Consider the following 12,574-nt stretch of genomic DNA (forward strand, 5'->3'; position numbering starts at 1 on the left):
CAATGGAAAAATGTTTCTCTGTAAAAATGTAAATATCCATAATTTACACATTGTGAAAAAGAAAAGTGTGTATCAACTTTGTTGTTGTTGAGATGTGCCCAACTCTTCGTGACCCCTTTTGAGGTTTTCTTGACAAAGATATCGGAGTGGATGATACCCTTTCCTTCTCCAGTTCGTTTTACAGATAAGGAAACTGAGGCAAACAGAGCTAAGTGACTTGCCCAGGGTCACACTGCTAGGAAGCATCTGAAGCTGGATTCGAACCCAGGAAGATGAGTCAGGCTGACTCCAGGCCGAGCACTCGCTATGCACTAACCTAGCGGCCCATTTCAATTTTAACAAGAGAGTGAGGAAAAAAGGTCCCCTTCTGTTACTGCCCTGCATGAACTGCCCTTACCGTCTTCACTCACCTGCATTTTCTGGATCTTGCATCACAAAGTAAGGTAGAAATGAGAAGCAGGGCTGGAGTAGCCACAGCGGGGCCAACCTGCCATCAAACACAGCTGTCTCGGACATTCACATTCAGTCACATTCAGTCTCTGGCTGAATTCTGGTGTCACTTTTCAAAAACTGTTTTTATTGAAATTTATTTTCTGTTTTGACATCATCTCCTTTTTAAAGAAATCCTTCCCCCTTCTTCTACCCAGAGAGCCATCCCACATAACAGAGAATTTTTAAAAATGAGTAATTAAGCAATCAAAGAGCCTTTTTAAAGTTCTGACTGTGCTAAGAGCTGTGAGTACAAACAAAAAACAAAACCAGTCCCTGCCTTCAAGGGGCTTACATTCTTTTTTTTCCTTTAAATTAATTTATTTTTGGTTTTCAACATTCACTTCCATAAGATTTTGAGTTCCAAATTTTCTCCCCCTCCCTTCCCTCCCCCCATCCAAAGACAGCAAGCAATTTTATATAGGCTCTACAAATACGTTCATATTGAACATATTTTCACATTAGTCATGTTGTAAAACCAATGGGAGAAACCACAAAAAAGAAGAAACAAACAGAAAGAAAGAAAAAAAAGAGAGAGAGAGCAAATAGTATGTTTTGATCTGCATTCCGACTCCAAAGTTCTTTTTTCTGGATGTGGGTAGCATTTTCCAGCATGAGGCCTTTGGAGATGTCTTAGATCCTTGCATTGATGAGAAGAGCTAAGTCTACCAAAGTCAGTCATCGCACCATGTTGCCATTACTGTGTACAACGTCCTCCTGGTTCTGCTCACGTCACTCAATGTCTATTCATGCAAGTCTTTCCCAGATTTTCTAAAGTTCGCCTGCTCATCATTCTTATGGAACAATAACATTCCATTACATTCATATACCACAACTTGTTCAGCCATTCCCCAATTGATGGGCATCTCCTCAATTTCCAATTCTTTGCACCACATAAAGAACTGCAATAAATATTTTTGTACATGTGGGTCCTTTTCCCTTTTTTATGATCTTTTTGAGATACAGACCTAGAAGTGCTATTGCTGGATCAAAGGGTATGCACACTTCTGTAGCCCTTTGGGCATAATTCCAAATCTCCAGAATGGTTGGATAAGTTCACAACTCCACCAACAATGCATTAGTGTTCAATTTTCTCACATCTTCTCCAGCAGTTATAATTTTCCTGTTTTGTCATATTAGCCAATCTGATAGGTGTGATGTGGTACCTCAGAGTTGTTTTGATTTGCATTTCTCTAATCAAGTGATTTAGAGCATTTTTTTATATGACTATAGATAGCTTTAATTTCTTCATCTGAAAACTGCCTGTTTGTATCCTTTGACTATTTATCAATCAGGGAATGACTTGTATTTTTATAAATTTGACTCAGTTCTCTACATATTTTAGAAATGAGGCCTTTATCTGGTTGTAAAAATTCTTTCCCAGTTTTTTGCTTCCCTCCTAATCTTGGTTGTACTGGCTTTGTTTGTGCAAACAATTTTCAATTTAGTGTAATAAAAATTATCCATTTTGCATTCTGTAATGTTCTCTATCTCTTGTTTGGTCATAAATTCTTCCATTCTCCATAAATCTGACAGGTAAACTATTCCTTGCTCTCCCAGTTTGCTTATGGTATCAGCCTTTATATCTAAATTGTGTACCCATTTTGATTTTCTTTTGGTATATGGTGTGAGATGTTGCTCTATGCCTAGTTTCTGCCACGCTCTTCTCCAGTTTTCCCAGCAGTTTGTGTCAAATGAGCTTACATTCTACTGGAGGAAACAACGCGTATGCAGCTAGGACAGGACAAGTTCTATCCGCAGGGGACGGAAGGTGGTTAGAGAGGGGAAGGGACTGCAGCTGGGGAGCGGCTGGAAAGGCCACCCACAAGGGGTGCAGGGGTGCTTCAGCTGAGCCTCGAAGGAAGCCAGGGAGCCCCAGAGTCAGAAGTGAGGAGGGGAAGAAAGCCGAACAAACGACGGTGTCGAGAACCTTCCTTTGCCAGTTTTAAAATTCTGAATTTCCCACCAGTTTCCAGTCTTGCCTTTCCCTCACCCTCACCCCAAAGGGCCAGTCTGACACCAAGTCTTGTTGGCTCTCTCTTCACACACATGGCCCTTTCTCTCCACCCAGGCGACTCCCCCCGGTGCAGCCCCTCATGCCCTCACGCCTGGACTATCGCCAAGGCTGCCGGCTGGTGGCCGCCCTCCCCTGCTCCAGTCCAGCCGGTGCTCAGCTGCCGAAGTGAGCTTTCACTTCCCTATTCAATGAACTCCAGTGCTTCCCTATCACCTCCTCTGGCCTCCTCCTACCACTCCAGTCCTCTTACACTTTTGTTGTTGTCCAGTCATTTTTCAGCCATGTCCAGGGATTTGTGACCCCATTTGGGGTTTTCTTGGCACAGATCCTGGGGTGGTTTGCCATTTCCTTCTTCAGCTCATTTTACAGATGAGGAAACTGAGGCAAACAGGGTGAAGTGACTTGCCCAAGGTTGCACAGCTAGAAGTGTCTGAGGCTGGATTTGAACTCAGGAAGACGCGTCTTCCTGACTTCAGGCCCAGCTCTATCCACTGTGCTACCTACTTTTCTTCCCTCCATAACCAAGAACCATTAACACTGTTCCTCCTACACAAAGCTCCATTCCCCTCCTCTGTGCTTTATCTCTGGCTCTCCCCCTGTACCTGCAATCCACGTTCTGGTTTTCCTTCAAGTCCCAGCTCAAATTCTACCTTCTGCAAAAGGCCCTTCCCAGATCCCCTCAGTGCTAGCTGACCACCCAGGGACTATCTACAATTTATCTTGTTTCTAAATCTCTGTCTGCCTGCCGGCTCCCTCCCTAGACCGAGCTCCCTGAGAGCAGGGATTTTTTTTTGCTTTTCTTCATATTCCCAGTGCCTGGCACAGAGTAAGCCCTTATTAAGTGCTTTCTGACTTGCATAACATGAGCATTTCCATCTGTAAAGCAGAACAGAAAGAGGACAATAAATGAATCTGCAAATCTCTCCTGTGAACAGCTTGCTCTTTCTCTTAGGTGTCACTCAGCTCTTGAGGACATTCCACATCCGACGTCTCCTACCTCTGGGAAGGAAGGTGCCTTTGCTCACCTCTTCTCTGGGGCCATGCCAGGTCATTATGCCGATTCGTGGGGTCAGTTTCTGTTTCCTGGTTCTTCCTACTTACGTTGATATAATCAATCTCTAAATCGTCTTCCTGGTTCTGCTAACTGCACTCAGCATATAAATCTTCCCATCCTTCTCTGAATTCTTCCAGTTTGTTCATTTTTCTTTGTTGCTGCTGACTTGTTTTCAGTTGCGTCCAATTCTTCGTGACCCCATTCGGGGTTTTCTTGGCAGAAATACCAGAGTGGTTTGCCATTTCCTTCTCCAGCTCACTTTACAGATGAGGAAACTGAGGCAAACAGGGTGAAGTGACGTGCCCAGGGTCACACACCTAGTAAGTGTCTGAGGCTAGATTTGAACTCTGGCCTTCCTGACTCCAGATGCAGGGCTCTGTGCACTGTGCACCTCCTAGCAACCCCAGATGCAGAAGAGACGGTGGGAGGCACTGGGAATCCCGACCTTCTGTAAAGGTATCAGAGCTGATTAGGATGCTGACCAGGTTGCAGTTTCTTCTGGATTTCATTTTCGTAAGTGCTGTAACCTAAGTGCTAAGTACGTGAATTTGGGGGCCTATGCTGAGCTGGGGGGCAAGATTGGGGGTTCAATGAGTGAAAGCTAATCTATGGAAAGTTAGGACTTTTTAGGGAATTCATTCACACTATCAGATTTTAAAATGTGAACCCAGAGGATGAAGGAGAATCAGGAGGCGGGAAGGTGCCTTTCTCCACATGTGCTCAGTGAGCACCACTTGAGCTGTGGGTACCACCTGGTGGCCTGTACACCCTATAGCAGCTGTTCGGAGCCACAACACAGCTCGTGTGTGTGTGTGTGTGTGTGTGTGTGTGTGTGTGTGTGTGCGTGTGTGTGTGTCCCACACCCAAGAGCTGCTCATGTATTTTCCAATGAAATTATGGGTGAAAATGTTCTTTACTTTGAAGAAGTCGGTATAGTATGTGATTGTGCTGAGTCCTTTCCTATAAGGCACTACTTCCCATAATCTAGCAAAATCCTTCCACTCTGCAGTTTAGGAAACCAAGGCTCTGAGAGGTGCCATGAAGGACTTTCTCAAGGTCATGCAACACTGGAATTTTAGCCTAGATCCTGACTCCAGACCTGATGGTCCCTCCATATGGGTCAGAGTAGAGGTGTTAATCAGGAGCTCCTGAGATTGACATCAGGGGTCAGAAGGCTTTGTGACTCTGCCCCTTATCAGTAGGATGACTTTGAGTCATTTAACCTCTCCAGGCTTCAGTTTCCATGGGCTTCCTTCTGGGTGGGCTAAGGTTAACTGATGCAATTAATTAATTAATGCAAGAAGCATTTATTGATCATGTACTATGAGGCATATACTGTGTACAAAGACAAAAATATGAAATGGGGTTTGACAACTGACTGGCATCCTATGCTTTGTAGTTCAGAGGGATAAGCATTCTCTCTCAACCTTGAAAGCGATTCGGACTATCTCAATTCTGAGCCAGAAAACCAATCTGAGTCAAGCCTGGGAGTTTTTTGTTGTTTGTTTGTTTTTTTTGTTTTGTTTTTTATTTTTGGTTAGGCAATGGGGTTAAGTGACTTGCCCAGGGTAACACAGCTAGTAAGTGTTATGTGTCTGAGGCCAGAGTTGAACTCAGGTCCTCCTGAATCCAGGACCGGTGCTCTATCCACTGTACCACCGAGCTGCCCCCAAGCCTGGGAGTTTTTAAAAAGACACATGCAGTCTACAAGAGAGTAGACTGAAAGGGAGTAGCTAGGACTACACAAAGTTAACAGCAGCAGTGAGTAGACATCGTCCCCTGCTCCGTCTAGGACTTAAGAAACAAAATTGGAATCAGTACCACAGAGACAACAGTTGAAAGGAGAAAACTGACAAGAGAGTTGAGCTGCGGCAGAAGTGGGCCATTAAACACCTCCAGACACTTGGAAGTAGAGAACTCAGAATAAAGTTGCTGGTTACAATCACCTCTTCAGTGACTGAGGGATATTTAAAAAGGTCCACTCTCTCTCCAGGTTCCCCTCCCCGTGCCTGTCCAGTAATCGTTTCTGTAACTTACTCTTCTTACCTCTACCGCCTAAGCATTTCTTGTATACTGATTGTGTCTCAAATATAATGAGACCTGAAGTCAGCTGGAAATACCAAATCGAAATTAGAGAAGAGCCAAACCTCTGTCTGAAAGTTAGGAATTTTCCTAACTGGGGGCTCTAAGCTATTGCATTGGTATTAATAACTTTCTACCCAATATAAACTGCATAAATTTTCAGAGCAGGGTACCACATGAACATGAGGGCCAGTATGTCATCACTAAGCTAAAAGAGAAATAATTATTGTACCGGTATGGCCGATTTATAACAGCTAACATTTATGCGGCGCCTCAAGCTTCCAAAGTCCTCTCACAACAACCCTGGGAGGGAGGTGCCATTATTACTGCCATGTTTCCAGATGGGAAACTGAGGCAAACAAAAGTAAACTGCCCAGGCAAGTCACACAGGTAGTAAATGTCTTAGGCTGAATTTGAACTCAGGTCTTCCCGATTCCACAAGTCTACTCACTGTGCCAGCTAGTTGCCCCAAATTACTTCTCCAGAGAGGAGGGGCAGAGAGGAAAGGATGATGATAACTGGGAAAGAGCAGAAGGGAATGAGTATCTTCCATAGCCTCTAGTCTATATATAACACGGACACATATAAACCCAAACGAATAGGAGGCAATAGGGGGCAATCAGGAAAGGTCACATGTAGGAGGTGGGGCTTGGATAGCCTAAAACTCAGAATTCTGAGAGGCAGAGGTCAGAAGGAAAGAATTACAGGCACAGAGAATAGCATGTGCAAAGGCAGAGAGGTGAGAAGAGAAATGAATGTTATTTCTGAGGAACAACAAGGTTCCATCCTAGGTTCCTGTGAATGCTAACAGTCGACTTGTTTATTGTCAATGTTATTTGTATTAAATTATTAAAGGTTTGTAAAGCACTTTACATACATGATGCCATTTGATTACTCGCAGGAACCTCGGGAAGTAGATTGGGGTTAATAATAATAATGATTAACATCATTTTACAAGTGAGGAAATTTTTGGCTAGGGTGCATCAATCTGAGGGGAGCCAAGGACTGCAGCAATGTGCTCTGCTGCCTCTACACCACAGGATGGCGCCAGAGCATGACGTAATCTCTGCCTCAAGAAGCTGGAGTCTGGTAAGAAACTACACGTCCCACGATGCTTTGCGGGCTTTTTAGGCCCCCCCTTTCACGGCTGCCCTCACGATCGCCTGTAGAAAAGAGAACTTTTTGAGATCTTTCCTCGTTTGCTGATGGCGGACGAGAGACGGCAGCGCCCAGACTTTCGCTGCTATCTCCGGGTCTGTCTGCTTCCCCCTTCCAGTATTCCTCCTTCATCCCGGGTTGAAAGGGAAGCACCGGAGGAGCTCCGCGAGGACCCGTGACCTTTAACCCAATATGGCGGCGCCCGTGTTTGGGTTGTGGTCGCGGTGAGGCCGGGCGGACTTGTTGGGGCCAGGATCCCACTCTTCCCTCCTCTCCTGCTCCTGCTCGCACCCCACGGCCCGCGCCATGTCGAAGCTCAGCCGGGCCACGCGCTCCATCCGGAAGATCGAGGGCAGCGGCGTCATCCGGGCCATCGTGCGCGCGGGCCAAGCGATGCCCGGGCCCCCACTGGGACCCATCCTGGGCCAGGTACGCGAGGGAGCCCGACTGCAGTGCGCGTGCGCAGAGGGGAGCTTTTTTTTGGGGGGGGTTAATAAGGAGGTTACCACGCATGCGCAACCGGGACACGCTCTTGTGGCCCCAACTCCGAGGCCGTCCTTGCTGACCACTTGGAGTCCGATGTTGTGGGTTCCAGTACTATCTCCGACGCCTATAAATTGTGGCACCCTGTCGTGACATTTAATAACAATAATGATAAAACAGCCATCCATCTAGCGCTTTAAGTACATTGTCTCAGTCAATTCGTACCACCATCCAGGGGCAGGTATTGCACCTACGTTGCAGATCGGCAAACTGAGGCCACAAAAGGAGCAGTGACTTGCCCAAGGCCACACATCCAGGACTCTTCAGAGGCAGGATTCGAACCGAGGGCCCGCACTAGGCTGCCACCTCTCCCGGCCTCTGTAGTGTTGTCTCTTCCTCTGTATAATTGTGGGGGGGGTCATGGGGGTGTAAAGACCCCATAGGGTCTTAGGTTTAGAGTTGGAAGGAACCTTGAGGCGGGGGTATCCCGGACCCCCCCCCTTGCACTGATAGTAAGCCAGGGGAGTCTGAGTCCTGCTGTCTGTCTGAGCCTTCCTCAGCCCATTCCCCTGTGGCTTGGAGGTGATCCCGTGATGCCAGTGGACCGCAAGCTCTGGCACATGTGCATGATGAGCTGGGGATGGGTGGTGTCAGCTGTCCAGAGCCCCAGCTGAGCAGGAAGAGGAGGGCTGGATTGACGGCCTGGGGGTGGACAGCCCTGGATGACAGCACCAAAGTCCCCCTATCAGAATAAGAGCTGGTGTTCTGGGGAGTTTCCACACAAAGTAAGAGACATGTGGATGACCCGTGGAGGGGCAGCCTCCCAAGGGAGGAGAGTGGAGGGAGGAGCCCCTTGGAGCGTTGGGCTGGGGGGGGGTCGTCTGGGCTTCTCGGCACTCACACTCCCCTTCTCCCCGGCAGCATGGTCTCGCCATCAGCCAGTTCTGCAAGGAGTTCAATGAGAAGACAAAGGACATCAAAGAGGGGATCCCCCTGCCCACCAAGATCATTGTGAAGGTGCGGGGGCCCGTGAGGCCAGAGAAGCACAAGGCACAGCCTCCCTCTGGCTTGGCCCACACCTCTCTGACTGCTCCTCCTCTGTCCCCATTGCTGAGATTCCTCCCCTCCAGACTCTGTCCTCGGCCCTCTTCTTCCCTACCCTCTTTCTCTCGTTGGTCTCACACACTCCCATGGTCCAGCGTCACTCGGGGCACTCCCAGGGTTGTAGAGCCAGCCCTAAGCTCTCCCCTCCAACTACCTGCACGTCCTGTTGGCTCAGAGGTGGGGGATAACCCCCGTTCTGGCTTCTCTCTTCCAGCCTGACAGGACGTTTGAGCTCAAGATAAGTCAGCCCACCGTTTCCTACTTCCTGAAGGCAGCAGCTGGCATAGAAAAGGGAGCCAGGCACACAGGTGATGGGCCTGGCACCTGGGCTGGGTCTGGGGGACCACGGAACGGCCTGGGCAGGCAGGATGACAGCTGAGGTGCCTTCCTCCCTTTCAGGGCATGAGGTCGCTGGGTTGATCACCGTGAGGCATGTGTATGAGATCGCCTGCGTGAAGGCTCAGGACAAGGCCTTCGCTTTGCAGGATGTCCCCCTGTCCTCAGTTGTCCGGTCCATCCTTGGTAGTGCCCGCTCGCTGGGTATCCGCGTGGTGAAGGAGTGAGTGAGCAGGGAGTGAGGGGACCCTGGGTGAGCTGAGAGCTCGGGTGGGGGGCTGAGGCACAAGGAAGGAAGGCCAGAATCCTGGACTGGATCTGCGAGGACGGTGTGGGGGTGTGGGGGTGTGGGGTGGGGGTGGTGTTCAGCTCTTGCAGGAGCAATGGGCTGGGTTGGGTCTGAGGCCAGGAAGCCCAAGCACCTGAACGTAGGACCCCCAGGGTGCTGACCGCCTTCTTCCTCTCTGCAGCCTCAGCGCAGACCAGCTGGCTGCCTTCCAGGAGGAGCGTGCCCAGTTCCTGGCATCCCAGGCCCTGGCAGATGCCGAAGCCGCCGCGGCAGAGGCGGCCAAGAAGTGAGCCCTCCACCTGCCCAGCCCCCCTCCGTGCCCCCAGGGTCGTTGGCTGCACGCACCTGGCGTCAGAGGGCTGGTGGTCACCTCTGACCCTACTTTACCTTTTATGTATCATGGCAGTCTGTAATTTAAAGGGCTAAAGACCCCAATAAATACTGTATCATTTATTCCCTCGTTCTCTTTGTCTGTCTGCTGCTCAGGGGTTGATGGGGAAGAGGCAGGGAGAACAATGGGATGGGGTAGAGAAAGCAGCCCTGAGCGTGGAGGCAGAAAATCAGCCTCGAGCAGTGTCAGAGCTAGACGGGACCCCGGCAGCCGCCCTGTACCAGTCATGCCCCCAGTGGATGGCACCCTGGCAACCACTCTGTACCAGTCATGCCCCCAGTGGATGGGACCCTGGCAACCACTCTGTACCAGTCATGCCCCCAGTGCATGGGACGCCCAGCAGCCACTCTGTACCAGTCATGCCCCCAGTGCATGGGATCCCAGCAGCCACCCCATATAAGCTGTGCCCCCTCTGGACAGGACCCTGGCAGCTGCCCCCTGGCTACTGTGCCCCCAAGGCTTATCTACCCTCTTTCTCTTAAGACTCCTACTAAGGGAGAACAGTTGAAGGAAACAGGGAAAGAATACTGGCTCTGGGTCAGAGGATCTAGGTTCACATTTTCTCTCTGATGCTCTCCCTGTGTGACCTTGGGCAAATGCCCTCCCAGGTGGCCTCAGATTTCTCCTTGGCAGAATAAGGCTGGGCTAGGGTCTCAGGACTAGGACCCTGGCCAGGCAGCCACAGGCAGAGCTGGAGGGGATATTGGATCAGGAGGGGCTGGGGAGGCTCTGGAGCCTGGTTGGACGGTCAGGTTGGGTGCAGTTTCCTAAGATGTCCTTCTGGCTTTTGTTGTCTTCTCCCTCCTTGCTACCCCTGAGCATCTGGGCAGTGAAGGAAGGAGTGCCCTGCAGTGGGTGGGGGTGAAAGTCTGAGTCCATGGACTTCTCCCCATGAGAAAGGGAAGAATCAGGTTGAGAAATGAGAGGCCTCGGGCTGCAGTCTGGGAATTAGGTGCTTCCCCCCCCCCCCCCATCCTGAGCAGCACTGTCTCTTGGGCTAGAAAATGAGGGGCCTCCTCAGCCACCCGAAGGACCTGTGGTTTTTTTTCAGAGTCAGTGACTGTCCTTCCACCTTCCCAAAGGTGGAATGAAAGAGAAGAAGTTGTCTCTCTCCAGCAGGAGATCCCGCTTCCTCTCCATCCTATCTTAAAACTTGAATGTTTGGTGGGCTTGGAGTTGGGGAAGCTGAGGGGTCTTGGAGGGAGGCTTTTGTGTAGCAAAAGGCAGAGAGATCAATGGGATGGGTGAGGAAAACAGCCCTGAGCATGGAGGCAGAAAATCAGCCTCAAGCAGTTTCAGAACTGGACGGGATCCAGGCAGCCACCCTGTACCAGTCATGCCCCCGTGGATGGGACCCCCAGCAGCCGCCCCATGCGAGCCGTGCCCCCCATAGACAGGACCCCGGCAGCTGCCCTGTACCGGTCCTACCCTCTGTGAGAGAGCTTTGGTTTTAGGCTGTAACTGGAGCTCATCGGAGCCTGCATTAGAGAAAGTCTCCCCCGCCCCCCAATTCCTCAAGGAATTAGGTGGCTGTTTTGGTGCCTTAGAATTTGAGTATTCAGGAAGAATGAAGAAGGTTCCCAGGTCACCTCTGCTGGAATCTGGGGTGCAGGGAGCAGTGAGCTCTTGGGACCCAATGGGCTTTAGCTGCTGCAGGGTTCCAAGAGAGAACCCACCATGGAACCTTTGCGTCCTCATCGGCCTGTGTGTGTGTGTGTGTGTGTGTGTGTGTGTGTACAAGCAGGGGTGAGGCAAGGGGACTTTGTTTCTTGACCAGCACATTGTTACATCTCCCTGAGAAATTAAAAAAGTTGACCAGCCCGTTCTAATCCTTCCCCTGCAAAGCCAAAGGGAAGCTGACGCTTGCTCAGAGCAGGACATGTCCAAGGCAAGGCTCCTACCCCATTTTTGGGGAACCCTGATGGAGGGCTGCTGCTAATGCTGACCAACAGCTGCTGTTGACGGAGGGGCTTCAGGGACACATGACCAGGTGAGCAGCCTTGGGGAGAGGCCGGAGGAGGAGAGAAGCCCAGAGCCACAGTCTTCAGCTTTCTCATCCTCCATGGTCTAATCAGCCGAGGCTGCTGGTCCCAGAGGAAAACTCGGCCTAGGTTTGATCCTGAAGATCTTGAAGCCCGCCCCTCCATCATCCCCATGGGGAAACAGCGACGGCCTGCAGGAAGGAAGTAGCCAGGATTAACTCCAGGCTCAGAGCCCACAGCCTTTGGCTCTTAGACCAGGCTTGGCTTGGGCTCAGTGGCTGAGCGCTTCCCGATCTGCAGGCCTTCCCCACCAAGGGTCCCCCAGCGCACCCCAAGCCCGCCTCTCTTCTAAGTCAGCAAACAACACCAGGGCTACAAAAAAGGCGAACCGGACTTTATTATAAAGTTGGTTACAAAGTCAACACAGCACCACAAGTTTCACTGCATGGAGGCCCAGGGGCCAACACAGCAGCCAGGGTGTCCCTGCCTGCTTGTACACACACACACACACACACACACACACTCACACACACGCGCGCACGCAAACGTGCACACATGCGTATGCACACACACACACACACACACACACACACATACACACATGGCGTGACGACAGATCTGTCTTCCTTCATCGGAAAGAAACGATAGAGTCGCTTCACGCCCCCCACCCCAGGCGCAGGGCGCAAAAGTCACAGGAAAAGCCGCGGCAGGCGGCCGAGTTCATAGGAATTGAAATCCTGTTACTGGAGTGTAGACAATTCTACGTGAGTGTCAAGAGCCCCATGGGGCGCTGGCTAGCCCGGGTCCGGCCTTTTCCCCCACAGAAGCCCCGGGGCCCCTATGGCCCCTGGGAGTGGAGAATTCCCCCCAGGCCCCTTGGGCAGCATGGAAGGGAAGCTGTGACTCCCCCGTTCTCTGTATGGAATCCCATTCAAGGAAACTCACTACGAGTGAATACGGATTGAGGTGGAAACTGGGATTGCTCAAAGTCTCTTGGTTCTAAAAATAACCCCCCTCCCCCTTCTTCCCACCACCCTTCCTCCCCCCTCCCATCCTTCAGGGCGGGAGGGGCTGCGCGCTTCCCCTCCGCGCCCCCAAGGATCCCGCCGGAGCTCCCGGGGCGGCGGAGAGCGTCTCCACTCCTGGATGACAATATGCCATACTCAACAACGTTAAGTCACAGACTTAT

At 50.7% G+C, this 12,574-nt stretch overlaps 1 protein-coding gene across 2 annotated transcripts; it reads left to right on the forward strand.

Moving 5' to 3' along the window:
• Positions 1-6,603: 6,603 nt before the first annotated feature.
• MRPL11 (mitochondrial ribosomal protein L11) lies at positions 6,604-9,465 on the forward strand. 2 transcript variants are annotated; one of them, XM_027856177.1, is made up of 5 exons: positions 6,604-7,229; positions 8,205-8,300; positions 8,602-8,695; positions 8,787-8,946; positions 9,194-9,465. In XM_027856177.1, exons 1-5 carry the CDS (start codon positions 7,107-7,109, stop codon positions 9,300-9,302), a joined length of 582 nt encoding a protein of 193 aa, XP_027711978.1. In that variant the 5' UTR covers positions 6,604-7,106; the 3' UTR covers positions 9,303-9,465. The 2 variants fall into 2 exon arrangements, with proteins under 2 accessions (XP_027711978.1, XP_027711979.1); XM_027856178.1 differs by lacking the exon at positions 6,604-7,229 and adding an exon at positions 7,301-8,068.
• The last annotated feature ends 3,109 nt before the right edge of the window (positions 9,466-12,574 follow it).

This window comes from Vombatus ursinus, unplaced genomic scaffold (assembly GCF_900497805.2).
Source record: "Vombatus ursinus unplaced genomic scaffold, bare-nosed wombat genome assembly UNPS02011369.1, whole genome shotgun sequence".
Classification (NCBI taxonomy): domain Eukaryota; kingdom Metazoa; phylum Chordata; class Mammalia; order Diprotodontia; family Vombatidae; genus Vombatus; species Vombatus ursinus.